Source organism: Chelonia mydas, chromosome 8 (assembly GCF_015237465.2).
Source record: "Chelonia mydas isolate rCheMyd1 chromosome 8, rCheMyd1.pri.v2, whole genome shotgun sequence".
NCBI lineage: Eukaryota > Metazoa > Chordata > Testudines > Cheloniidae > Chelonia > Chelonia mydas.
Window position 1 is genome coordinate 36,296,978 of NC_057854.1, and position 27,983 is coordinate 36,324,960.

The 27,983-nt window shown below is 42.1% G+C and overlaps 1 protein-coding gene across 12 annotated transcripts in view; it reads left to right on the top strand.

The window, feature by feature from the left end:
* Nucleotides 1-27,983, top strand: part of LOC102931004 (ankyrin repeat and KH domain-containing protein 1) — a 205,053-nt gene that overhangs the window by 87,290 nt on the left and 89,780 nt on the right. For all 12 annotated transcript variants that reach the window (XM_037907203.2, XM_037907206.2, XM_043521542.1 and 9 more), the window contains exons 4-8: nucleotides 2,212-2,359; nucleotides 4,052-4,199; nucleotides 7,658-7,891; nucleotides 19,156-19,250; nucleotides 27,654-27,891. In XM_037907203.2, the coding sequence (XP_037763131.1) occupies nucleotides 2,212-2,359; nucleotides 4,052-4,199; nucleotides 7,658-7,891; nucleotides 19,156-19,250; nucleotides 27,654-27,891 (863 nt within the window). The remainder of the gene's footprint in view (nucleotides 1-2,211; nucleotides 2,360-4,051; nucleotides 4,200-7,657; nucleotides 7,892-19,155; nucleotides 19,251-27,653; nucleotides 27,892-27,983) is intronic.

Genomic DNA, 27,983 nt, shown 5'->3' on the forward strand with positions numbered 1-27,983 from the left:
ATTTTGGAAAGGATATAAAACTTCAGGCTTAAGGCTGACGCCACTCTAAATATTAAGGATTGGGATAAAACCTTTCTGATGGGTAGATTATGCCAAATCTGCCTACTATGAGGTTTCTTGCACCTTCTTCTGCAGCATCTGGTGTTGGTTTTTGTTGGAGAGAGGATACTGACTAGGTGGACCAAGGGTCTGATCCAGTATGTCAATTGCTGTCACATTACATTGTTAATCCTATATTTAAATGTCTGCTGTAGTCACTGAAGGGAATCACAAAAAGCTCAGTCTGGCAAATGACTTCCACCTCCTTACCAGCCTGGCTCCAAGGGTCCTTATTTGGCAACTATTAACACTTTCATTGTCTTGAGAAGCGTGAATCTCAAGTGAGAATTACTTACAGGGATTCAGAGTGTAGTTTAATAATTGGAATTCTTTGGTACTTAGTTGGAAATTGAAATTCTTATATATTCCTGAATTAACAAGTGAACTTTCTCTTTCTAGACTGTACACTGAGGGTGATAGAGGAGAGGTTCTGGAGACAGCTTGTGTATACGTGTCAGAGAAAATAAATGGGCCCAATTTCTCTTTTGAATTTTATGCCTCTGTGCCAACCAGTCCTCACTTTGAAGGCAAATATCCATGTCTTATAAATAAGATGCACTGGCAGGAACACATCACTCTGATTGTTCTGCTGGAGTTGATCCTACAGTTATCTGTGTTGGTAATCATGACTAAGGCTACGTTTTAGTCACAGGTATTCTTAGTAAAAGTCATGGACAGCTCATGGGCAGTAAACAAAAAATCAGTCCGTGACCTCTCCATAACTTATACTATATATCCTATATACTTTGGGTGCTTGGGGTTGGCCCGAGGGGGCACCGTGGGTGTTCTGGGGCAGGGGGCAATTTGGCAGGGCTGGCAGGCTCCCTGTCTCCTTTTTAGAGGTCCAGGCTGGGGGGTGCTGTGCACTGCTCAAGCCCTGAGCACTGGCTCTGCAGCTCCCATTGGCTCTTATAGCTGTTGTTTAAGATAATGGGTAAGTATTTCCTGAGCCTTGAGGGCTTTTATGGTGACAAGAGCTGGGGGCATTGGTCCTGACTGCTTGATGGTTAAAGAATAGTAATACATCGTAAGGACCTTTGACCCCACCCCCCGTTTTTTTTTTAATCCTTCTTGAATTGGTACATCAGTCAGTTTCCAGTATATTTTATGCTGCTACACTGGTGCTTTTTCACTTTGGATTGTAAGAGGTACATTGACTTCTCTAGACATCCTACTTTTTGTCAGATTTGGGGTTTGAATGAGAAGGAGTTACAGAATATCCACCCATCTCCCTTCCTTGCAGTGTTAGTCGAGGTATCCCAGTATGATGGAATGTTAAAAATATATAATGAATCCATCCAATAGGCATATTTTAATAATTTACTATTCCAGATAGGCTGCAAACTTCAGTGGCTCGAGTTTCTTTGGCATTTTTTTAAATGTATAGTTAAAATTTTGGCAGTCCAAAAAAAAATCAAATAAGGATAATTTGTCATATGAATGTTTTGTCTAAAAAATATTTACTTATTTAGTTTTTTTTCTTTCCAATAAAATAGTTCGGACAGTAGGAATAGAAAAGCAAAGGACTGGCAGTTGAGAGATCTGGTTTATTCCTAGTTCTGCAACAGTATTCAAAGTGACTTTAGGCAGATCTCTTAAGCATTGTCTATACTGGGAATTTGCCCCATTCTTGCAGTCAGTGGCTAGCTGCTGTCAAAACTGCCCCAAGTGTACACAGGAAAGCTGCAACTTGCACTAGTAAAGAATCTCTGCTTGAAACTGGGATGGGCTATATTGGTGCATGTTATAGCTTTCCTTGTCTGGACCTGGGATTTGCACCAATGCACCTCTGTCAGTGGCTAGCCACTTATTTCAAAATCGGGGCAAATTCCTGTTGTAGACAGAGCCTTTATTTCTCAATTAGACCATCTGTGAAAGGGAATAATAGCTTCTACACAGAGGCGTTGAGGTGTTGTTTGTTTTGAAAAGCACTTTGCTGTTTAGCACTTTGAAAGTGTCTTCCAGAAAGTGATATCGAAAGGCAAACTAGCATGTCAATTAAGCAAAAGTCTTTTGCTATATACCTTGACTTTACTCTTTATCAGAAAGCTCGCTACCTGTCTGTTGTAGAATTATTCCTGTGTGTTCATTGTATGATAAATAATTTTCCAGTCGCAGTTTGGCAGAAGCATGCTCCGATGGGGATGTGAATGCTGTCCGGAAGCTGCTGGATGAAGGAAGAAGTGTAAATGAACATACAGAAGAAGGGGAGAGTCTCCTTTGCTTGGCCTGTTCAGCTGGGTATTATGAATTGGCACAAGTAAGTAGAAAATACACAGAGTGCTATATGCCTGAAACTCTTTGAAAGCCAAACATTTTACTCCTTTTGATTAGAATGTATTTTGTACTCTAAAAGGAATATGAAGTAAAATATAGTGCAGTTCACTTTACTGCATGCTCAACAGCCTTTCAGACAGTTTTCCACTAAATATGCTTTTTATAAGCCCTCAGTCTAAAGAGGAGGGGGTAACAAATAAGACATGCTACAACATAAATGATCTTGTTTGAAAATTACATCTTGTATGTGTTCAAATGATCTGCCTGTAGCTTTCAGGCACATCACTCCAGACATAATCAAGCTGTGCTGCCAAATAGTCATTCTAAGATTCTGCCCCTAAAGGTGAGTGCAAAGCAAAAAAAAAAAAAAAAATTCATCTTACATTAATATTTTATGATGCATAATGACTCAGTCATTTCTAAACCTGGGACTTTTTTCTGGCTAATATATCAGCATCATTGACTAAATTCTAATTCCAGTTCACTTCTGCATTACCTTCAAATTCTGTCTTCAGTTACACTTGTTGATCTCCATTGATGGCTATACTGGTGCTGATTCACAAGCCAAAAAGCACCTAGTTTGACTCGGTGATCCCAAGAGGAGTTTATTGGGAGAAGCCTCTTTGCAAGTAAATTGAACAAATCTGTGCTGGAATCATTAACGCATAAATGTAGCACATCTCAATTGCAACAACCTCACTTTGAGTGGAACTACACTTTATCTGACGTATTTGAAAACGTTAATTATATGTTGCAGTTGTTGCTTATATTTTTGGTTTCAAGTATTGTAACATGCAAAAAATGTGGAAGAAAAACAGCGAAGTGCTCTACTTGGGCAGATCCATATCTAGTTCTTTACCGAAGGTAGGATTGCTGTGATACGAAGCTTTTAAAAGGAGCAGGGAGGAAGAAAGGAAAATAGTTTTCAGGGTTGGTCTCTGTTATACATTTAGGTGGACTTAAGGCAGCTTATGTTGACCTAATTATGTCAATGTCTACACTACATCCTTCCTCCCATCGTTGTAAGTGCCCTGCTACTCTGACATAATAACTCCAACGCCACAAGAGGCATAAGGCTTATGTCAGTGTACTATGCAGTGTCTGTCTGCTCTCTTGTCAATTTCATGCTGGGAACCATAAAATTGACAAATATGTCCCTGCTCCCCTGGACAGCTGGGTAGCTGGACCCCGATCCCAGCTGGGAGCTAGGGCAAGAAGCCAGAGTGCATTTGGATCCCAATCTCAGCTGAGAGCCACCTGCCAGGAGCCAGGCAGTCTTGTGTATTTCAGGGCACAGTGAGCTGTGAAACTGACAAGGGTGTCCAGCTCCCTTTGGGGGGGGGGGGGGGGGGGGGGGGGGGGCCTGAGAGAGCCCACTGCGCACCCAGAAGCCTGCAGGGTAGCCAGACTTCTGGCAGGGAGCTGCCAGTGGAGCTGCCAGACCAGGCTCTCAGCTCCCCATGCTGCCCCTCTTAGGTCAGTGGAAGCATTCTTGCTGAGGATGTGCACCACCAATCCAAGGAGGGTAGTGTAGACATGTACTACCACAGTAATTACTGCAGTGGCTGTTGGTTGACTTAGGTTTGTAGTATAAACATACCTGACTCCCCTCATAATTAAAGAAGCAAAACATAATTGTTCAAACTCATTTAAGTGAACTTCTGTTTTTGTTCAGGTACTACTAGCGATGCATGCAAATGTTGAAGATCGAGGGAATAAAGGAGACATAACTCCACTCATGGCAGCTGCCAGTGGAGGCTATGTAGACATTGTAAAACTGCTACTTGTTCATTGTGCCGATGTCAATGCCCAGTCTTCAACAGGTAAGTATGGAACAGCAACTGGATGAATTAACAAGATTAGCACGTATCAATCAGTCCCAGCCTCCTACTTGCATGTTTTGAACTATTTGATATTTTTTAAGTTCGTGGTGCTTTCATTTAATAGAAAATACAGTACAGATTATTTCAATTCAAAGGGTAAAGCAGTCATAACTTACATGGCACCAAACAGGAGCCATCATTGTTCAGCTGAAACTGAACACCTGAGTGAAAACAGATGGCTCTTCCTTAGTCCTTGATGTTAATTCTAATGCAAAGGCATTTTATCCACTGAAGACCCCTGTGAAGTAGGATCACCAGTAAAACAAATTGGAACAAATTAAGCCTGAGATATATTTCAATATAATAATTCAGTAACTAATACTTACCAGAACTGCAGTTTCCTTGAGATTTATGTTAAGGGGAAACCCTTGCAAAAACACAGCCAACCATTTCCTCCATATATCAAGAAAGAAATTTTGATTGAACTGTTTAGTGCTTATGTGATATTTTTTAGCCCAAATTTCAATTTAACCCTTTGTTCAAACTTAGTGTAGTTCAAGCACTTGCCCTTTTTAAATGTATTTTATTTAGATCCCTATTGGCAAGCTTAAAGTGAAATAGGGTTCCAAAAGATGACTTTGAAATATAGACTCAAATTTTTATTTTTACAGTTAGATACTTACGGCTCTTTAATTTGGCTGGGTGAAAAAATGATCAATTTTGAAAAATGATCAAATACTGTTTCTGGAAACGAAAAGTTTAAGGAGATTTTTGTGTAGTGCATTGTTCATTCCCTGTCCATAGCCAAAAAAAAACAACCCCTGAGTAGTGATCCCAAATACTTTTTTCTGCAAGAAGTTTTTGCATTTGTGTCAGTTTAGGGTAGTTTTGGAAGTTTTCTAATGTTCATGTCTAGTTTTTTGTTAATATGATAGGAAACTATTAAACTACTTTTGAAATGCGAAACACACTATTTTGCATGATAGAGAATTAACCAAACTTGAATTACAAGTAAAGCAAATGGCATGGTGGCAAATTATTTGATGGAAGACTGACAAGGGTGGTATAAACATTGCATTATAGGATAAATAGAGGAAAGCCAATTTTAAATAAGCTTCAGGCATGCAGTTATTGTAGATCTGCAGAAGTGAAGGAAGGAGTTGCTATTATCTAGAAAAGTGATATTCAGCCTGAGGCTTTGAGTCGCAAGTGGCTCTTTAATGTGTCTCTTGTGGTTCTTTGAAGCACATGATGTTAAAACATTCTAATTTAATTATTAACCAATCAGGATGTTTTTACCATGTTAGCTAATTGTAGCTGATAAAATAATACTTCATCGGTCATTGTAGTAAATGAAACAATGAATTCACACTACTGTGACTCTTTTGGGTAATGTTGATTGCTGATTTGGCTCCTGAACCGCTGAGGTCTGAGTATCACTGGTCTACCCTTTCAGGAGTCTAATTTGTCCTGTGTACGCCAAGTTTCACTTCACTTAAAAGATGCTTGCTTACAAAATCAGACATAAAAATACGAAAGTGTCACAGCACACTCTTACTAAAAAATTGCTTACTTTCTAACCATGGTTTTAACCATTTAATTATATTCCAATTGATCTATTTTATAAATATTGTACTTCCATTTCATTGTATGGTGTGTGTATATATAGAACAGTATAAACAAGTCATTGTCTGTATGAAATTTTAGTTAGTACTGACTTCACTAGTGTTTTTTCTGTAGCCTGTTGTAAAACTAGGCAACTATCTAGATGAGTTGATGTACCCCCTGGTAGACCTCTGTGTATCCACAGCCATATTGTGTAGCACTGGTTGAGAACTAGTGGTCTAGAGCAGTGGTTCTCAAAGCCGGTCCACCGCTTGTTCAGGGAAAGCGCCGGGCAGGCCGAACCGGTTTGTTTACCTGCTGTGTCCGCAGGTTCGGCCGATCGCGGCTGCAGGGCTCTTGCAGCCCCCATTGGCTTGGAGCAGCGAACCATGGCCAGCGGGAGCCGCGATCGGCCGAACCTGCGGACGCGGCAGGTAAACAAACCGGTCCGGCCCGCCAGGGGCTTTCCCTGAACAAGCGGTGGACCGGCTTTGAGAACCATTGGTCTAGAGGAAGGAAGTAGTAGTAGTAGATTCAGTGGCCCCTTGAGTAATTTATACCATAATTGGAGAAAGGTGATTATATGTGTAATTTGCTTGTCTGGTGCAAGAGTTCTGAAGAGGGAAAATGAGCTGTTTTGAAGAGCAGAAGTTGAATCTGTAGTCTGCTGAAATGGACTCCAGGTGCTTGAGATAACCAGAATTCTTTCCTAAAAATGAAACCCAGAAGTTTTCAAGGATACTATAAGTCACTGGTAGAAACAGTGAGTTTGAGCAAGTAAACCAGGGCTTAACCCAAACCTCTGTTGAAGGTATTTTAGAAAAGTGGAATTTTGGGAGGTTAGGGAAGGTGAAAGAGTAGTATTAAGTAAGAAACTTCATCTGGGCAGTAACTGAGAGATACTGCTAATAGACAAAATGTGGCCAATTTTTGAAACCAAGTGATGCAGGGATACCAAGAGCATCCAGAAATATAGGAAGCTTTCTTATTAGCACATTCTTCACAGGAAGAATATGATGGGTTGGGGCAAAGACAGAAACAAATAATGAACGTGTGTGGTGGCATGTGTGGTGAAAAATGCTGACGGAAGTGTGAGCCAGTTGTGTCAGAACTTAACTGTATTGGCTGGGAGAGATTACCAGCATATAAATTACTGAAGGCAGAGGCCAAACTAAGAAGGAATGATAGCATTTGAATGAGATGAAAGATAAAAGGGTCGTTGAGTGTCTCTAGGGCTACTAGAGAGGATAACATAGGCCATAGAAGGTTTAGGCTGATAAAAGGAGTCCTAGAACGAGGGCAGTGTTTCAGTAAAATAGTTATGTCTAATTGTTAATCTGTTTCTGAATCTTCTACCTCACCTGAAATCATAGGTGAGAGAAATGCAAAAGTCTGTTAGGTTGATTTATGGCAGAGGTAGGCAACCTATGGCACATGTGCCAAAGGCGACACATGAGCTGATTTTCAGTGGCACTCATGCTGCCTGGGTCCTGGCCACCAGTCCGGGGGATTCTGCATTTTAATTTAATTTTAAATGAAGCTTCTTAAATGTTTTTAAAACCTTATTTACTTTACATACAACAGTTTAGTTATATATTATAAACTTATAGAAAGAGACCTTCTAAAAACGTTAAAATGTATTATTGGCATGGGAAACCTTAAATTAGAGTGAATAAATGAAGACTCAGCACACCACTTCTGAAAGGTTGCTGATCCCAGATTTATGGTATAAATACTTAAGTAGATTAAAATTCTATATGTTTACAGTAGGTTTTGGTTTCATTTATTTACAGTTGGGGTTAGGTGAAAGAGGAAGGATTTACTTACTGTATGTTCTTTTTATCTTTTCTTAGGGAACACAGCACTCACTTATGCCTGCGCTGGGGGATTCGTTGACATAGTGAAAGTGCTATTGAAAGCAGGTGCTAATATAGAAGATCATAATGAAAATGGACATACCCCCTTAATGGAAGCAGCCAGTGCAGGTCATGTTGAGGTTGCAAGAGTACTTCTGGAATATGGTGCAGGAATCAACACTCATTCCAATGAGTTCAAAGAAAGTGCACTTACATTAGCATGCTATAAAGGTATGGTATTTAAACCTTCATTTGTGAAGAAACTTTAGGTGGCTGTATTTTTTTGATGATTCTTATATTACACACATGACTTGGATTTGTGTTAGATTTTGTGCTTGGAATCTAACTAAAATTCCCAGACAATCTTTTTGTTAAGGTTCAAAAAATACTATCAGGAACCTAATTTGGAAGTTTTCTAATGTTCATAGCTTCTTGGAAGTTTAAACTCCAAATTAGGAGTTTAAAGTAAGCTAAATGTGAAAGTCAGGAAATCTGGAGTTGTTTGCAACTTGCTCATATTCAACATACCTCACCTACCCTCCATCCAATGACATTGACACAGCATAAGAACTGTATGTTTTGTTGTGGCCATCACTATTGCAACAAAAACTGCATCTTTCTAAACTCTGAATCTTGTTGCAAATGGTGTTCTATACACATGCTGTCTTTCTCTCCTTTATAGAGAAAGTACTAACACCCCAGTTGTTGTGAATGTGATACTTAGGCATCTGCAGCCAATATGTGATAGAAGACGAGTAATAGTGCTTATCTGTAATGGTAGGGTCTCAAAACCATTTTAGGAGTCTTAATGACATTGGGATAGTGGTTGGATGTTTTCAATTGGATTATATGGCAAATCATGGAGCGGTGTTGCTTATTTGATACTATGTTAAGGGTAGAAGTAAGATATCTCTGGAGCATAGCAGGAATATGGATTTGGAGATGATTAGGTTCTCCTAGTAACGTGTTGGTTTGCAGGTCAGTAGATGAAGAATATGGGAGTATCTCCTGGCTTATGTTGAAAATCTAAGTATGGGGGAAAATAGTTGGGATTAAGGAGATTTGTGGCTTTACTGATAAAATTGAGGTTATATGTTCAAAATTGAGGCTGGTTTTAGTCAGTTTTTAAAACACTAACTTCTCAAGTATTCTGCTGTTTTAACACTGGTTTTTCTTTAAGTATTTTCCTAAACTTTCCGAAAAGTCAAGTAAAATCTTACTTTTTTGTACGTACATGTATTTAAAAAACAAAATGGGTGCAGCTGAGCTATTAATTCAAACTCTAGGAGACTCAGGAAACATTTGCTGTTGGGTTCCTTTTTACTTTCTGGGAGATGTGGCAGATGAACGCTGAATTTAATAATTTGATTACTCTCCTATTTCTTTAACTGCTTTAAAAGCTCTACCCACTGTGCCAGTAGAGTATGTAAGTTCCTTGAATGAAAACGAACTCCATGGCTCTCAGAACCAAAATTCTACCAAATCTCAGATATTGTAAATTCTTAAAAAGAAAAGGAGTACTTGTGGCACCTTAGAGACTAACCAATTTATTTGAGCATAAGCTTTCGTGAGCTACAGCTCACTTCATCCGATGAAGTGAGCTGTAGCTCACGAAAGCTTATGCTCAAATAAATTGGTTAGTCTCTAAGGTGCCACAAGTACTCCTTTTCTTTTTGCGGATACAGACTAACACGGCTGTTACTCTGAAACCTGTAAATTCTTAGATTGTAATAATTAGTGTGAGACAGCTTGCATTCAGAGTCCATTGTGAAGTCAGATCCAGCCATGTATGGACTGTGTGGATTCTCTGGTGATTGATCATGGAACTTGAAGACCTTGTAAACATTTCCGTTTCTGTAATTGGATTTGTGTGATTTAAGGAGTTTATAAAATGTACAGATTCATGGTATTCCCCAACAAATATGTATCCCGCCCTCTGACACCAGAGATTCAATTTTAGGGCCCACCTTGAGATTTTCTCCCTGCAGAATATCCAGACATACTTCTCTGAAGTATCCGGTATTACTCTGGCAGACATCACCTTAAGACTCAGAACTTTTCCCTTTGGTCCACCACCTTGGGCCTCCTGGGCTCCATGGTCTTCTCCATTGAGACATCTACAGTTATTCTCCTCATATCTCTTTTGAGCACACCAGATTTTATTCCCCGGTCAGACTACCTACTAGCTCCATTAGGGAAGCAGACCCTCATAGAGATCAAGAAAAACAGGAAGGTAAGTAGTACATTGAGGAAGTGGAAGAAGGTGACTTGCCACAATATCCACTGGAAACCTCCTACCCTATCCCACTTTATTGTATGCCACTCATTGAAAACTACAAGTCCTTTCAGGAGTTGCTAGGGAGAACAGAAAATATTCTGTATATTGTAGTGCAAGAGAAGGTACATGCATTTTCCAGTATCCATAATAGAGGCTCAATTTAAATGTACCCCAATTTAAGTACCCCAACCTCAATTTAAATACCCCAAATTAAAAACCATTGTAAGAGGACCAAAAAAGTGCCACCATGGCTAAACAACAAAATAAAAGAAGCAGTGAGAGACACAAAGGCATCCTTTAAAAAGTGGAAGTTAAATCCTAGTGAGGAAAATAGAAAGGAGCATAAACTCGGGCAAATGAAGTGTAAAAATGTAATTAGGAAGGCCAAAAAAGAATGAAGAATAGCTAGCCAAAGACTCAAAAAGTAATAGCAAAAAATTTTTTGAGTTCATCAGAAGCAGGAAGCCTACTAAACAACCAGTGGGGCCACTGGGTGACCGAGATGCTAAAGGAGCACTCAAGGAAGATAAGGCCATTGTGGAGAAACTAAATGAATTCTTTGCATCGGTCTGAGCCATTCTCTTTCGGTGACAAATCTGAGGAATTGTCCCAGATTGAGGTGTCATTAGAGGAGGGTTTGAAACAAATTGATAAATTAAATAGTAATAAATCACCAGGACCAGATGGTATTCATCCAAGAGTTCTGAAGGAAGTCACATGTGCAATTGCAGAACTACTAACTGTAGTTTGTAACCTGTCATTTAAATCAGCTTCTGTACCAAATAACTGGAGGATAGCTAATGTGACATCAATTTTTAAAAAGGACTCCAGAGGTGATCCTGGCAATTACAGGCTGGTAAACCTGACTTCCGTTCCTGGCAGACTGGTTGAAACTATAGTAAATAACAAAATTATTAGACACATAGATAAACATAAATTTGTTGGGGAAGAGTCAACATGGTTTTTGTAAATGGTGAGGCATGAATTCTCATCTACTAGAATTCTTTGAGGGGGTCAACAAGCATGTGGACAAGGGGGATCCAGTGGATATAGTGGACTTAGATTTTTCAGAAAGGCCTTGACAAGGTCCCTCACTAAGGGCTCTTAAGCAAAATAAGCTCTCATGGGATAAGAGGGAAGGTCCTCTCATGGATCGGTAACTGGTTAAAAGATAAGAAACAAAGAGTAGGAATAAATGGTCACTTTTCAGAATGGAGAGAGGTAAATAGTGGTGTCCCCCAGGGGCCTGTACTGGGACCAGTCCTATTCAACATATTCATAAATGATCTGTAAAAGGGGGTAAACAGTGAGGTGGCAAAATTTGCAGATGATACAAAACTACTCAAGATAGTGAAGTCCCAAGCAGACTATGAAGAGCTACAGAAGGATCTCACAAAACTGGGTGGCTGAATTTCATCTTCCATTTTGTTGCCCAGTGTTGATAAATACAAAGTAGCATACATTGGAAAACATAATCCCAACTATACATATACAATGATGGGGTCTAAAGTAGCTGTTACCACTCAAGAAAGAGATCTTGGAGTCATTGTGGATAGTTCTCTGAAAACATCCACTCAATGTGCAAAGGTAGTCAAAAAAAACGAACAGAATGTTGGGAATCATTAAGAAAGGAATAGATAATAAGAACAGAACTATCATATTGCCTCTATCTAAATCCATGGTAGGCCCACATCTTGAAAAGTGCATGCAGATGTGGTCACTTTATCTCAAAAAAAGATATATTGGTATTGGAAAAGGTTCAGAAAAGGGAACAAAAATGATTAGGGATATGGAACGGCTTCCATAAGAAGAGAGATTAATAAGACTGGGACTTTTCAACTTGGAAAAGAGAAGATTAAGTGGGGATATGATAGAGGTCTATTAAAATCATGACTCTTGTGGAGAAAGTAAATAAGGAAGTGTTTAGTCCTTCTCATAACACAAGAACTAGGGGGTCACTAAATTAATAGGCAACAGGTTTAAAACAAACAAAAGGAAGTATTTCTTCACCTGTGGAGTCAACCTGTGGAACTCCTTGCCAGAGGATTTTGTGAAGGCCAAAAGCATAACAGGGTTCAAAAAAACAGCTAGATAAGTTCATGGCGGATAGGTGCATCAATGGCTATTAGCCAGGATGGGCAGGGATGGTGTCCCTAGCCTCGGGTTTTGCCAGAAACTGGGAATGGGCGACGGGATGGATCAGTTGATGATTACCTATGTTCTGTTCGTTCCCTCCAGGGCACCTGACATTGGCCACTGTCTGAAGACAGGGTACTGGGCTAGATGGACCTTTGGTCTGACCATACATTTTTCTACCCACCCAGCTTCAGGTTCCATAGTAATGTTGTACCTGTTGTAGTATTCAGGAAAAATCTAAACTGTTGGGACTGTCTAGGTCCACTCTGAAAGACAAAGAACCCCAAAGACTTCAATCTCCTTGGCAGAAAATCCTGTTCTTCAGCATCACTGCAACTTTGTATAGCTGACTATCAGGCTTTATTTGCATAGTATGATTATCTGAACTGGGACAAAGTGTCATCTTTTATTGACAAACTCCCATGGGAAGCAAAAACTGAGTTGAGATCTGTAGTATCTGAGAACTACCTGATGGCTAGAATCTCTCTTCAAGAAGCCTTGATCACCTGTGGCCACAGGCGCTATCATGAGGAGAGATTCCCAAAGAAGTCCAAACTACTATTGGACATCTTTCCTTTGAAGAATCAGACCTTTTCAGCCCCTGTACAGATGAATCATGGTACTCCCTAAAGAATTCTAGAGCAGCGCTGACATCACTAAGTATCATTAAGGTACTAGGGCCAGTTAAGACAGAGAATTTCCCCCTGTCAACAATAGAGGCCTACTGCCTTTGTTTCCAAGTCAGTTTCTTAGAGCTTGTCTACGTTGGCAGTTTACAGCGCTGTAATTTTCTTGCTCAGGGGTGTAAAAAAACACACCCCAAGCGCTGCAAGTTTCAGCGCTGTAAAGTGTCAGTGTAGACCTATAGTTAGTTAATAACGTTGCTAGTGAAGACGTGCCCTTAGTCTCATGTCACCCACCAGACAGCCCCCTCCTCTTCTGCTACCTACCCACCCACCCTGCATCACCATCCAATCAACAAGTCTGACTTTCGAGTCAAGAGCCATGTACCTGTTTCACCACAGCTTCCTTGTTCTCATCCCTATTTTTGGTTGCCACCTTTCCCATTTTTCTCAGGCATAGACTTGGATTACTTCAGACCAGTGGGTATTTGAGATTACAATTTCAGTCCTTGGTCCCAGCTGATCTGCAGCTGATCTGCCTTCTATATCCCTGTTTGGGGGACCCATCTCCTGAGAAACAACTGAAGGAAGAAGATAGATTCTTTACTTCAGCTAAGAGCCATTAGAAATAGTAATCCATGAATTCAAAGTTTCTATTCTTGCTATTTTCTTGTTTCCAGAAGAGGGGAAAGTACCTAAGGTGATTAAAGAAATTCATACACTTGAATTTCATTCATTCAAATTCACAATGGTGAGCTAGTTTCCATCATTCTGTCTGGAGAAGCTCAGGATTGGCTTGTGGCTCTTGGCCTTCAGGATGCTTATTGCTATTCATCTGGTCCTCAGAAAATATCTTCGGATCACAGTAGGGTATGACCTCTATTAGTACAGGGCCTGTCTGTAGCCCTAAAAGTGTTCACAAAATGTCTGGCAGTGGTGGCAGCCAATCTAACATTAGGAATGCCTGTTTACCTCTGCTTGGATAACTGGCTTCGGAGAGGGAAATCCCCCAGGGATTATCCAATGGCCTGTCCAGAGACCTCAACCTGTTGCACTCTCCAGGACTTGAGGTGAAATAAAAGTAGTTATCTGTCACTCCTACTCAGTCCATAGAACTTATAGGGACCTTTTATATTCCAAGCTGATGAAAGCATAGCTCTCTCTGAACAGGTTTCAGCCCATAGCATCCCTGATCTGCAATAACAGCAAGAAATGTAGGCCATATGATGATGTTCACTTAAGTGTAACACCTCTTGCCAGACTTCACTTGTGCCCTCTCCAAGGATGCCTGAGATCTGTTTACGAATTTACCAAACACTATATGGATATTTACCTCAAGATCCCAAATCCCTTTTTATCTTCCCTGGACTAGAGGCAAATCCAGAGATTGTGTGCAAAGTGGTGTCATTCTGAACACCACCTCCCACAGCAACACACTCTACATAAGCCTCTGTGGCTAGTGGAGAGGAACCCAAACAAGCTACAGACTCATTTCTGATCTAGTTGAGTCCTCACTACATATAAAAGTGCTGAAACTCAATGCAATTTGTCTAATCTGCAGCGAATTTGTACCACTTCTGAAAGGAATCACAGTACAGATCCTGACAGACACCACCTCCTCAGTATATTATGTCAACAAACAAGATGACATGCTCTAGTTTTCCATCAACAAAAATGCCAAATGCCCTCTCTTCTGGCCCGGAGCAAGTACCAGACCAGTGTTCCTCCATGATGCTTTCCTCATTCTTTGGCCTCAATGTCTTTATGCATTTTCTTCTGTTCCCCTGATGCCAAGAGTCATAAGGAACATCAGCCAGGATGTGACCATAGTGATGCATACAGCCCCTTATTAGGCAAGACACTATTGGCTCAAATTTCTGCTGCCTCTGTCCACAACAGCCATTGTAGGGGGCAAATTGTACCCCAGTACCCATATTTCTGTATTTGTCTGCTTGGAAGTTGGCTAGTTGAATGCATCAGACAAGGATTGTTCCACAGAAATCCTAATACAGAGCAGGAAACCCTCTACAAAATCAGTATATACATCAAAGTGGAAGAGATTTCCATCTGTTGATTCCTAATGCGGTCTCAGTCCATTGAAAGTTTCTATCCCCAACATTTGGGTTGTCCTCCAGCTCAAGCTATCAGGTCTCACGATCAGCTCTATCAAGGTTCATTTAGCTGCTGTTTCAGAAAGCCACTCTCCTATTCAAACGTATAACTGTTCTCTCATTCCACTGTTTCAAAATTTCTAAAAGGACTGGTTCAGGCCTATTCCCTGCATTCGGGAGCCTACCCCACTATGGGACCTTAATGTAGTTCTGATGGGTCTTGGAAGCCCCTTTTGCATGCTTATCTAAGTGCTCCCTCCACCATCTCGCCCTTAAAACAGCCTTTCTGGTAGCTATCATCTCAGCCAGGTGGGCTTGTGAGGTCCAAGCACTAATGGCATATACTCCTTGTATGGTATTCCATGGGGATAAAATTTCTTTGAAAAATGTGTGGTGTCTGACTTTCACTTAAACCGAACCATCTGTTCCCTAGCTTTCTTCCCCAAACCTCACTCAAACTCGGGGGAAGCCAAACTGCACACCTTAGATGTTTCCCAGGCCCTTCTTCATTACCTAGATAGAACAAAGCCATTTAGAAAATCACCTGTTTGTTCATGGCACTTGGAAAAACACTTTAAGGCTGTTAGCTTCCCAGGGTTTTGCGGCATCTTGCTACCACTTCCCCTTAGTGTGAGGAAGCCTTGCCTGTGTACTACTTGTCAGCTCCCTGACTCCATTAGCCATGAGCAACATAAGTACTCCCCTCTTAGTCCATGCAGGCTCCACTTTTCCTCTGTAGGTTAGTAATAGCCATACTCCAAGCCCCCTGAGTATCTCTCTGAAGTATCCATCAACCTCATTCACCGGACACTCAGAATTTGAGATTCACTGCTCCCAAAGGAATAGTACCCCCAACTTAGCAGTTAGACCTTGGATGACCGCACTGTTTAAGACATAGCATTTAGACATGTTTATAGTGAAAACAAGTAAAAGCTTATTTAACAAAGTATTGAGAAGCAGCAAGTGGAAGTTTTGGAAACTAATGGTTACGTGTAAAATAGAACACACATTCTAGAACAGTGGTTCTCAAACTTTAGTATTGGTGACCCCTTTCACATAGCAAGCCTCTGTGTGCAACCCCCACTTATAAATTAAAAACACTTTTTTACATATTTAACACCATTATAAATGCTGGAGGCAAAGCCGGGGTTTGGGGTGGAGGTTGACTGTTTGTGACGCCTCATGTAATAACCTTGTGACCCCCTGAGGGGTCGTGACCCCCAGTTTGAGAACCCTGTTCTAGAACTAGACATGATTAACAAGATAGTTTTCTGTCTAATGAAGTTTAGTTCACCCAAGTCTTTGCAGCATTTTCCAACCAGGTTGGCTTTGACAATCCTTTCATAAGACAGGCTCTTTACTTGTAAACAAGATACCCCTGGCACTTTTTGTTTTCCTGCAGTTTTGCTCTCATGTGATTTCTCAATCTCCATGAGCTTCAGCCTTAGTAATGCAAATAGGCCTCCGCTGGGAAGTGGACAGTATACATATGACTAGCCAGAGAGAAAGACATGTCTCTTCCCTCTGACCTGACAGGAGCAGGTTTATCATCTTCAGGTGATCTGTCTTAACTCATACATTAAGAACTTAATTTTCAGAAGAAATATTTAAGTCCTTAAATGTTATCTCTTCATGAATTTCAAGATGATAATGCTGACTAGTGGGCTACTGGCATGTGAGGTCTCTACCAAGAGGCATGTTTTGGTAAACTTAATATGCATATGTTTGGCCCAAGGCATCCCTGTAAAACTCTATGCCCCCCTGTACCCTCTGCCAGTTGGCACAAAGATTTTCTTGGGTCACAAGGGCCAACCCATCTCTTCTCAGATATGGAGGTTGGTTACCCCATGCATTAAAGTCTCCTACCGGTTATCAAGTCTACCTCTCCTTTCAGGAATCAGGACACACTCAGCTGGAGCTCAAGCAGTCTCTTCAGGTTGCTTAATGATATTCCTTACTGAAATCTGCAGAGCAGCCACATGGAGTTTAGTTTATACTTTTACAATATGTTATACCCTGGATTTGGCTTCTAGATCAGATGCCAAATTTGAGAGAGACATTCTTCAGTCCTAATTTAGATAAACATAGGACTCCATGTATTCTCTCATAGTGCTCATGGAATCGCTAGTGAGTCATCACAAGTGAGATCTACATGGACAAAGACTCAGAGAATGATTACTTATGTTGTAACTGTGGATCTTCGAAATGTTTTGTACCTCTGGATCTCATGACCTGCCCTCTGTCCCAGCCCTATTTGGAGTCCAACTCTGCTGGGATTCTGAATTATCAAGAGAGTTGATCAGGACCATTCTTCCCAATGTGCCCTCGGATGTAGGAGGTGCACAAGCACAGGCAGAGCACAGACACAGCCTGAATGGATGTTGCTGGTCAAAAGATATGGCTCTTGTGCACATAAGGCACATGCACACCATATGTGGCATCCAATAGCCACTGTTACTGTAGTATTTACTTTTTCTGAAGTCCAGGTTACTTAACTTTTTTAATACATTGGATGATATAAAAATTCTGTGAAGGGAAAAGTAAAATTAGAGACTTCATTAAAAGTTGAAAGCTTTTTGGGAGAAGTGGCTACGTGAGCTAACAGTGATACTATGGTGGTAACTCTCAGGCCAGGACTTTCAGAAACTGTATAAATTGAGATTGTCCATATTTAAGCTCCTAAATAAGCAGCCTGATTTTCATACTTCCCAACATCCAGCAACTCCTGTTGACTTAAGTGGGATGAGAACAGCACTTTGGAAGTTCAGGCACCTAAATAAGTTGTACTGACTTTTAAAATCTTGGGCTTAATTTTCTGTTCCAACAATTTCTTTTTTTCAGTTTGCAAGTTTCACAGACACTTAACTTCCTTAAACTCAAGGTCTCTCAGTCATTATCTTAGCAGAAACCTTCATGCAACTTCTGAAAATTGAAATGTTTGTATTAAACTCCAAAAATTTCCTCCCAAATTGAATTTTAAGAGGTTTTTATGTGCACCATTTAGGATTTGATAAAACTAAAAAATTTTAGACCATCTATATTTGAGAATTTTTTACAAAATTAGATTTATCAAAGGTTTTCAAAGTTACAAGTTCCATAACTCTGTATTAGGATACTAGGACATACTTTCCAAAACATTTTTTCTCTCACCTAAGAAAAATCATAATACACTTCAGGCAAAAATTTCAGCTGTCTTTCTTCTTAAAGTTGAGGAGTGGGTGTTGATATCTCTTAGAAACTCTTTCTTAATTGTGGGCTGTTATGGTGTCTTAAGTATATCCCCCTACATTTTTGTGTCGGGGTAATGAACAATATTTAATGGTAGTTGGACAGATTGAATAAGAACTTAAATTCAGATACCAGGTTTTTTAAAATGGTAGATTACAATAGTATGAAATGCTGCATGATAAAGCACTCTTAGCCCTGGAATATCTAAAGGATAATATCCTTAGCACTTCCTATAATTTAGTAAAACTTGTGTAGGAAAGAATGATATAATACACTCTGGGCTGGGTGATCATTCCCACATCAATCACAGACTTCCTGTGTGATCATGTTGGGAAATCACTTAACCTACCCTATACCTTCTACTCCTCTTCTGTAACATAGGGAAAACATGCCTTGCCTTGCCTGCATGCTGAGAGGATAAAATCCATCAGTAAATTAGGCATCCAGATACTAGAGTGAACTTTGTGCATGTACCTAAATAGACTTGTTTTTGCATGGAAGAAAAATGTAAAAACTCCATAGATGAAAGTGAAATAAAACTAATTTGAGTGAGATTGAACAAAGCTTTTAAGAACAGTTGTGGCAACTGTACAGGTTTTTTAGATTGAAGCTCTTACAGTTCAGCAATCTGCTCTTTTTAGACAATGCATAAAAATACTCCTATGAAAGTTATTACAGTAAAAACTTCAAGATAAGTTTATAATTTCATACTGTTCTTCTCTGGAAGGTTTTTTACCTTCTAGATTGATTTTTTTTTTCTCCTTTCAGCTTTTTTTTGGCCAATCCATGCAATACTTAAGCTATGTGGGCAATTAGAGCATAAATGCTATTTTGTTGATAGTTTGAAGTCTCAAGACAGGATTTTTATAGAATTTTTTTTTACCTAATCTATGTTAAATAAAACCTTATCAACTTTGCGTAGCCAGAAGATAAAATCTTCCAGGTAAGACCACTGTTATAAGTTGAATGTCCATCTTGTGTTTTGCCACAATAGCAGTGTATTTGCACATTATAATTGGATAGGCTTGTAAAAGCAAACTACAAAAACCTAAATTACAATATTTTGACTAAACCCTTTCTTAATGTTTGTAACAAATTGTTTTGTTTTTGTGTTTGAAGGCCATTTAGATATGGTTCGTTTTCTGCTTGAAGCTGGAGCTGATCAAGAGCATAAAACAGATGAGATGCACACAGCCCTAATGGAGGCCTGCATGGTAAATAGCATTTGGTGAATCAATTTTGATTGGGGTGAGAGGCATAAGGGGTTGGTAGAACAAAGCAAGCCTTTTTTGGTTAATGAGATTTTTTTAATCCACTGATCTGGAAAAAATACTAATTTTTTTTTTTTTTTTAGGGATGTCTTGCTAAGAATACCTTTTTAAAGTGGTTTGTCAAAAGGCAGCCTGGCTCTTAGATTTAGTTCTCTGTGTGGGAAAAAATAGTTCTTTTGTTATATTGAGTTTGCCCTACAATGTGCTTTTTGATGCAACTGTCTTTTAGTGCCAGAGTAAGAATTTAACCAAGTAGAAGACTGAGCAGCCAAAATCATCCATTTCTCCTGCCATTTGACATTATATAGACACTGAGGAAGGAGGCAAGTTCGCATTTGTGGCCTCATGGCAGATGTCTCAGTCAGGAGACCCAAGATTAACTGTAAATTGGATTCTAGATGCTAGGAATTTCCTAACTTGTATGCTGTCTTTGTGAACATGATCTGCACTACAGTCCAGATCAAGCAAGATGAATGTGCATAATTTTAAACACGCATAAGTAATTTTCTGAATTGAGTCCTAAATGGGTTTGTGGGGTGTTTTGTCTGCGTTTGCCCCCATTTGGTCACAATTTTTGCTGAATGTGTTTCTGTAATTTTGGGCACAAGCACAACAACACTGGAGTCCTCTTCCCATGCTGAGAGGCTGTTTTTGAGGGAGGTGCATCTTATTAAGAGCAGAAGCATAATTTTTGTAAACTGCTGGGTCAGTTATAGTTGGTTTCTCTAGAACATTGGCTTTCAAAGTGTGAGGCGTGCCTGGGCGGGGGGGAGACATGGAGGGGTGGCAAAGTGGGGCTGCAGCAGTGGGGAGGGCACACAGGGAGTCCCCAGTGGTCAAGGGCGGGGGGACGGGGGAGTGCATCCCAGCCCCACAGCAGCCAGCTTGTCTACCCACCTTCCTTTTTTGACCATTGGGACTCCCCTTCATGCTCTCCTGACCTGGACACCTGGCTGGCTGCAGCTCCTTATATTTTAAATGCTCCAGAGCCTGTGGGAGTGAGAGGCTGTGGACCTGGGAGAGAGGGAGGGTGAGGAGCCCTGAGGAGCCTTGTTTCACTCCAAGCTGCCATGGGCTCCTTCAGTGATGGAGCCAGCCATCCTGCTGCTGCCCCAGATGTGAGCCACCCAGCACCCTTGGTAAGTCACTTCCTGCTCTGGATGGGAGCTGCTGTGACTCACATGGGGAAAGGAAAGTAAAGCCTCCCCACCCCAAAAAGGGACCTCTTTAGAGAGAATCACTGCAGTTTGGTTTTCAGGATGCAGTGTCATCATTAAGGCTACATTTTAATCACAGGTATTTTTAGTAAAAGTCATGGAAGGGTCATGGGCAGTCAACTAAAATTCACAGCCCATGACGTGTCCATGACTTGTGCTATACCCCTGATTAAATCTTGGGAGTGCCATGGGTGTTCAAGTGGGGGGCGACCCGGATGGCGCTACGGATGCTCAGGGGCATGTGCTTGACGGCCCGGGACCCCCACGGGTGTTGGAGGGGGTGGGTGCTTGGGGATTGGGGTGGCAGCCCAGGACTCCCGCTGGTGCTGGGGGCAGGATTGATGGGACTGGCAGCTCCCTACCTGGCTTCTCAGAAGCGGCGATATATCCCTCCCTAAGCTCCTAGCTCCACGAACTGCCTCCACCCACAGCTCCCATTTGCTGGGAACCGCGGCCATGTTGCCTTTTCCAGGGAGCCCCCCCCCCAAGGTAAGCACCACTCAGAGCCCTCACCCCCTCCCACACCCCAGCCCTGAGCCACCTCCCACACCCAAACTTATCCCGCGGGGGGCAGTGTCCCAAGACTGCCCCAGCCGCAGCTAGCGCGACTGGCCTAGGGACTGCCTGAGCTGCTTGCCAGTTGCACCGGCCACTGCAGAAGTCATGGAGGTCACAGAATCGCAGCCTTAGTCGTCATCTGGTAAGACGAGGTGCCAGAGTGACAACTGGCTGATGGAGAAGATTCACAAAAGGAATATAAGAATGGAAATATTGGTCAGTATTTAAATATCAGGATATTGCTAAACCAAACTTTACATTTTTGTTTTATGGTGTGACTGTCACAAGTTTTGATAAATTGGATGTATCCTCATTTGTCAGACAAGTGCTATCAAATCCAAATAGAGGCTGTTTTTCACTTAGTTTCTTCTGGTATGCAGACAGGCGTCCTTAGTTATCTTGCCTCTGCTGAGACACCGTCTTTCCAGGCATTGATGAAGCTCTGGATCTAACATAGAACAGAAGAGGACAAAAGAAACTTCTTTCTAGTAATACCTAGGAAGTTCTAATAATAGCACCCCATTCTGCCAGTTCTGGCCCCATTTCCGCTGTGGTCTTACTTGAAGCTGCAGCCACCAGATCCAACCAAGAGGAGGAGCAATTCTGAGCCAGGTGAACACTCTGCTTCCACTGCCCTTTGTGGTCTTTGGATATCCACAGCTCTTCCCAAGTTTCCCCTTTTTCCCAAAAACCCCTTTAAAGAAACTTCTAGGAGGGCCTAGACTCAACTGTGAGCTTACAAAACATTATGCTGAAGGTAAGTCTTCCCCTACTCTGTCACAGTAAGGCATTCCATTAATCAGATGGATGGATCAGGCCTTTGCAGCCTCCCTCGTCTCACTAACAGATTACCTTTTGCCTTCTGTCACAGAGTGAAAGGTCTAGCCTATGCCCCTGCCTGTAACCAGTCTCCTGGGAGCGATCTCTTTAATGTGACAGGCCCCAAGGACCCACATAGTTCCATGGGCAGACCTATGGCCTCCAAGATTGGGCCTTTGGCATCAGCAGTGCCTGTCTCTCTCTGTGGCTCCTTCCAGTGAATCCAGTCATGCCAGACTTGCTGGAAGCTTGTATTGTACCCCTTCAGGGCACACTGCTCTGAATATTTACAGTGACACAGGCAACCTTTTCAAAACAAGGTAACAATTTGTTAGTCACATGGCCTACAGTATCTGAAAGTCCTTATGTTATCAGTGAGAGGCTGAAGCTAAGCCATAGTTCATCCCAGTCAAACCAATGCCATGATGAGCCAGCCAAGCTGTGATGGACTCCCACTCGACTCCATCTCTTGTCCTTTTGTCCACCGAGGTGAGCTCCTGAGTCCCTTCAAAGAGCTGTCCTTCTCCGCATCACCTGACACCTTTTCCTCTTTGTTCTCAATCTCAGTTCACACGTCTCATTGGCCAGGGTTTCCTCCTGATAGGTGTGGATTGTTCAGTCATTGAGGTGTCTGTCTTCATGGATCCTCTGTTGATTTAGATCACTTAAAGCCTGTTCCTTAATGGTGTGGACAGCTAGGTGAGACACCTGTGTGTCATGTTCTGCCTTGAGCAGACTTAATCCTTTCCCCCCCACTGGGTAACCACGCAAGGTGTAGGAGGAAACTGAGGCGCACACATGCATCGTAAAAATATTTTTACAAATTCCCACTTTGTCGCACCTTCCTTTCAAGAAAACTTACTCAGAGCTCCATGTCCACAGCAAGCACACTCCTTGGACCCTTTCCTACTCTTAGAGGTGGAGAGGAACATCATCCTTTCCTTCCTCCTGTACTGTCTTCTGAAAAGGGTGAGCTAGAATTTGATTGACTTGCTCACTGTGTCCTGGGTTTCTTTTTCCTTTCACTTTCTTATTCCTCCAAAAACCCTCAGGGTCATTTTGGAGCAGTGAAGTTAATTGGGCTCCTATCTAACAAAAACCTTAATCTCTCTGGAGGAACAGAAATCAGAATGAGAACAAGTGCCTTATTTTCTTCTAGGGCTGAAGCTCAGTGCTGATTCTGCCTATCCACTGCTGTATAGCAGATATTATGTAAAGTGGATCATGTCCTCATCTGATTCAGTGTCTTCACGACCCACTCCTGGGAGAATTTTGTGCCACTGTGTGTGTGCATAATTGAGTTGCGCATATTTTTAATTTTTTGGACAGAAAAAAGTTTCTGCTGGAAAGTTGCTGCAGTTCCACGTTTTGCTCACCAGAGGGCACTGTGGCACTAGAACAGAGCAGCAGCTCTGGGCCAGCTAGGAAAGAGAGAGCACACCTTCCTTCTTCACAGTGCCTTTTGGGCTAGGTCAGGAGACAGACAGCATGGGGTTGCTGGGAGGTCATAGACGGGCTCATAAGGGCTAGTGTGGGAGGGCAGACTGGGGCAGGGGCTGAATGGGAGTGGAGGTGCAGGGCCACAGGGTGGTGGGGGAGTGGAGGTGCAGGGCCACATGGGGACCGGGGTGGTGTGGCTGAGTGGGGGCGCAGAGACACATGGGGATGTGGGAAGGGGTGCAGGGCTTCAGGGGGATGGGGGAATGGGGGTGGAGGGACACATGTGGACATGGACAGGTGTGCCTGACTGAATGGGAGAAGCTAGGGGTCAGCCAGGGTCTGCATGGGGGAAGCTCCCTAACAATCCCTCCCCACCCCCTCAAAAAAACCTGTTCCATACTTTTCCCAACCATACACAACAACCCTCCAAGTTCACAACCAGGCTTCTTCCCAGCAATTACTTCCCTCTCCCTCAGCTCCTCTGTTACCGGTGATTCCAAAGTCTTTGCACTGCTTCTGAGGGATGTGGGAAATACAGTTCAGTATTGTAGTTTAAATGAATTATTACTCAGAGTTCTGTAAGGAAGCTATTTGTCAAACATTTCCTGAATCTTTTTTGTTGTCTGTATTGTTACAGACGTACTTGCTGACAGATATTTTGAAATTAATGACCAAAAATAGTTGAAACTGGTGTGATTATATTGTGTTTTGACAAAATATGCAGAAATTAACAGAATTTGGAAATATTGTGCTCGGAATTTTTAATTTTTTGGTGCAGAATTCCCCCAGGAGTACCTACCAAAGAACCTCCTTGGGCTCTTCAGCCTGGATCCTGACTTCCGTGACCTCTGGCTATCACAAAATGGGACTCATTCTCTTCCCTTCTAACCACTGGGACTCTGCCTCCCAGAAAGAAAGTAGAAGGGGGGAGAGGGTATGCTATACAATAATTCAAACTGCTGGTGCACAGCTCTATGCCTTCTACCCCCCTAGAACAGCCATCCAATGGCTTATTGAGATCTAAAGCGTTTGCTCCATGCTGTAATTTGTGGTAGACAGGAACCACTGTATGTGCTTCACTTGTGTTAATATGGCCAAGATTACACCCACTTGAGGTCAATGTCTTGGACGCCTCCACCTTGGCCCAGAGAGCAATGTAGATCCATCCCTGGGGAGGGAGAGATCACCTACTAGCCTTGTCTCCTTGCCCTTACTTTTAAGGGCACCCAGCTGTGTACACTGTACCTTGAAGGAGTTATCAAAGATATGCTTCTCCCCTAAGGAGAGGCAGGCTTAACTTCCTCAGTGAAGAAATCATTAGTGAACTACAAACTGAAGAGAGAACCTCAGTGTTTCCTTCACAAGCAGGAATTCATCAGGTTGGCCTTTGAGGCCCCTGTGATCTGCTTTGTTATGTCCTGATCAGGTGAATGCCACACGACTGTATTGGCTTAGGTGAATCATCAAGCTCAAGCCCAGAGCATTCCTTCCAGACAAAATTCAATGTTCTCTTCCACGCAGGTGGAGAAAAATTTAATTACCCTCAGTGCCCTGCACATGCAGGCATCTGAATGTCAGTCTGGATGAGCAAGAAAGTGGTCTGTCCACTAGGTGGTCTTCAAAAAAGTAGTCATTGTCAGCCCCGCTCATTAGACCTCTTTGCCTTGAGCTACAACTTTCCGAGATACTGTAACATATATACTTGGACCTCAAGACCTGTATACAGCATGTATTCTTTGTCATTAGTGGGGAATGGAGTTCACACCTTTTCCTCGCCTCTTACTGATAACAGGGTCTGCAAAAAGTGAAAAGGATTGAAGCCTGCTGATCAATGTTCCCTCTAATTTTTTTACGTTCATGTGCAGAATGAATTTTGTTATGTGCACCAATATGGAGGTGATGTGTGGCGGGGGTGGGGCTGAGAAATTTGGAGTGTGGGTGGGGGCTCAAGGTTGGGATAGAGATTTGGGCTGCAGCGGGGGGTGAGGCTCTGGCTAGGGCTGTGGGCTCTGGGGTGGGGCTGGAGATGAGGGAATTGAGGTGTGGGATGAGGGTGGTTCAGGGCTAGGGCAGAGGGTTAGGGGGTGGGGGTGAGGGCTCTGGCTAGGAATGCAGGCTCTGGAGTGGGGCCGGAGATGAGGGGTTTGGAGTGAAGGCTGTCCTGGGGCTGCGGCAGGGAGAGAGGACTCCCCCAACCCCCTCTCGCTGCAGCAGTCCGGGGCTGGGGGAGAGGCACCTCTCCCCGTTACGCGCCTGCGTGGCAGCTCGGCCGGGAGAGAAACACCTCTCCCTGCTGCGCGGCCAAGCGGCTTAGAGGGAACTTAGCTGCCAATTCATGTGGGTGTAGAGCATCTGAGACTGGTCTAGTTCATGGGTCTTTAGCTGTTCCAAAGGCTTCTCCTTTATCCTGACCAAATCTTCCTCAGTCTCATGTCCTTGCTTATGAAACCTCCCTCGGTTCTGAGTTCTGGATTACCAGGTGGGTCCTCTTTTGTTACTGAGAGAAGGGTACTATCTTTTTTTTTTTTTTTTTCTATGATGTGAAGTCTCTCTTAGTTTCTATGGGACTGTAGCCCGGAGATCCATTATTATCTCCATCTGGAGTTCTTCCAGAATGAGTTTGAGCGTGTGTTCTCTGGTAGTATCCGGATGCCTTGTTGATATGAGCAAAAATGCTTGCTGCTATCAACAGGTATTGGAAACAGCTGCACCTGTTTCCCAGTGCTTGAATACTGTTCAGCTGCAATGTAGCCAGTGATAAATTGAGTTGAACACTGTTAGCTGTAGTTCCTGAAACAGAGTCAAACACAAATTGCTGTTTAATAGCAAGTGTAACCAACACTCGGGACTGATTTCAGATGCACCCCTTGCTGACATCATTTGTCAGCCAAAGGAACTTCAGCTAGTGGAGACAAACCTCCTGCTCCATAAGAGAGTTCTGACTGGGGTTCCCTTCTCATGATCAGGTTCCTTAAAGTAGTCTCTTACCTTAGACCCCGTGTAAGTCTCACTGTTTGCTGGAGCCAAATCAAGTACAGAACGTCTACTGCTCAGGCGCATTTGAACCTACTTTCGTTATTACACTGTTTCCTGTGGCCTTTAACTTTGTTAGAGACTCTGTAGGAGCTCACAGCCCCATCTTGAAACCCTCATGCCTCATTTTCCATAAAGAGAAAAGTTCTCTAAATGTGCCCCAGTCGTCTTCCCATTGTAATCTCAGTCTTCCACCTTAACCAGGATATTTTGCTCCCCAACCTCTAGGTCCATTGGCATTCTGTGAACCTCTGCCAAATACTCAAGGCTTATCTTTCCCAAACCATTCCTCAAATGCTGGTCCCTGTTCTAAAGGTCTTGCAAAATCAGAAAACATCCAGATCTTGCTCAGTCGGATTCTTTATCCAGTGCTAGTACTCATTTGCTGGCCTCCCCTGCTCAGAGAAGCTTTGAGCTTTCTATCTAAACCACGCCCCAGTCAGGCCATAAAAAAAATCTTTGGTGGATGAGTTCTTCCAGGCCACCACCTGAGCCCAGTTACATTTTTGAGATGTTCCCAGCTGTATTTGCATATATTGGCTGATGTAGCCTTCAGTTGGTGAGTTCTTGGGTTCTTCTATGACAACCCTAGGTCGTCTTCCTTCGTGAAGAGATCTGCTCATCCCAACAGCTGTTTGGTCTCCTTTCCTTCATTCTCCCAGTTTCTCCCCTCTTGCCACTTTGCTGTAACACATTTTAACTTCTCCATAGTTACTTTTCTTCCCTTGGTATGGAAGCTGCTAGTTAGTTGTTTGTCCATACTGGTGATAAGCCAATCACGGAAAAGCAAATTTCTTACTGGATTAATTGCTTACTATTGGGAGTAGTCATTACTGATTTCAGTGAGATTACTCACTATACTAAACTCTGTCTGGTAATTGTGTGTTGGATTATTATTTACTAGCGGTATTACCCTAGTGCCCAAAAGGTGTGATCCTAGCCCCAAAGCTCTAATAATATAAAATAAAGGATCAGGCTCTTTTTATTTCTAAATTACACAATTCCTAGTTGATTGGACGTGAAATATAGTAGTCTTCAGAGTATTATGCAAAAGTGTTACCATTATTAATGTTATATGAGGTTTTTAGTTAGAAAAAGAAATAAGATATTTTTCAAAGTAGGACAAATGCACTGTTTTAATTTTCACACGTCTTCTTGAAAGTAGATCTTATCAGGGTCTGAAAATGGATTTGCATGATAGCATTATTAACAGTTGTGTCCTTTGTTAAATTGGGATGTTTCTGATTTCATTTCTTTTTAACTTTTACTTTGCTCTTAGGATGGACATGTGGAAGTAGCTCGTTTGCTTCTAGATAGTGGTGCTCAAGTCAATATGCCTGCGGATTCATTTGAATCTCCACTTACACTAGCTGCTTGTGGTGGACATGTGGAGCTAGCTGCACTACTGATAGAAAGGGGGGCAAATCTTGAGGAAGTTAATGATGAAGGTTATACTCCACTGATGGAAGCTGCACGTGAAGGGCATGAGGAGATGGTAGCACTGTTACTGGCACAGGGTAAGAAAACAATTTCATCTTATAAATTACTGTACTGTAAATTACATCTTTTTAATAGTTGTTTAAATTACATATTCTTTTATAGTCTTTTA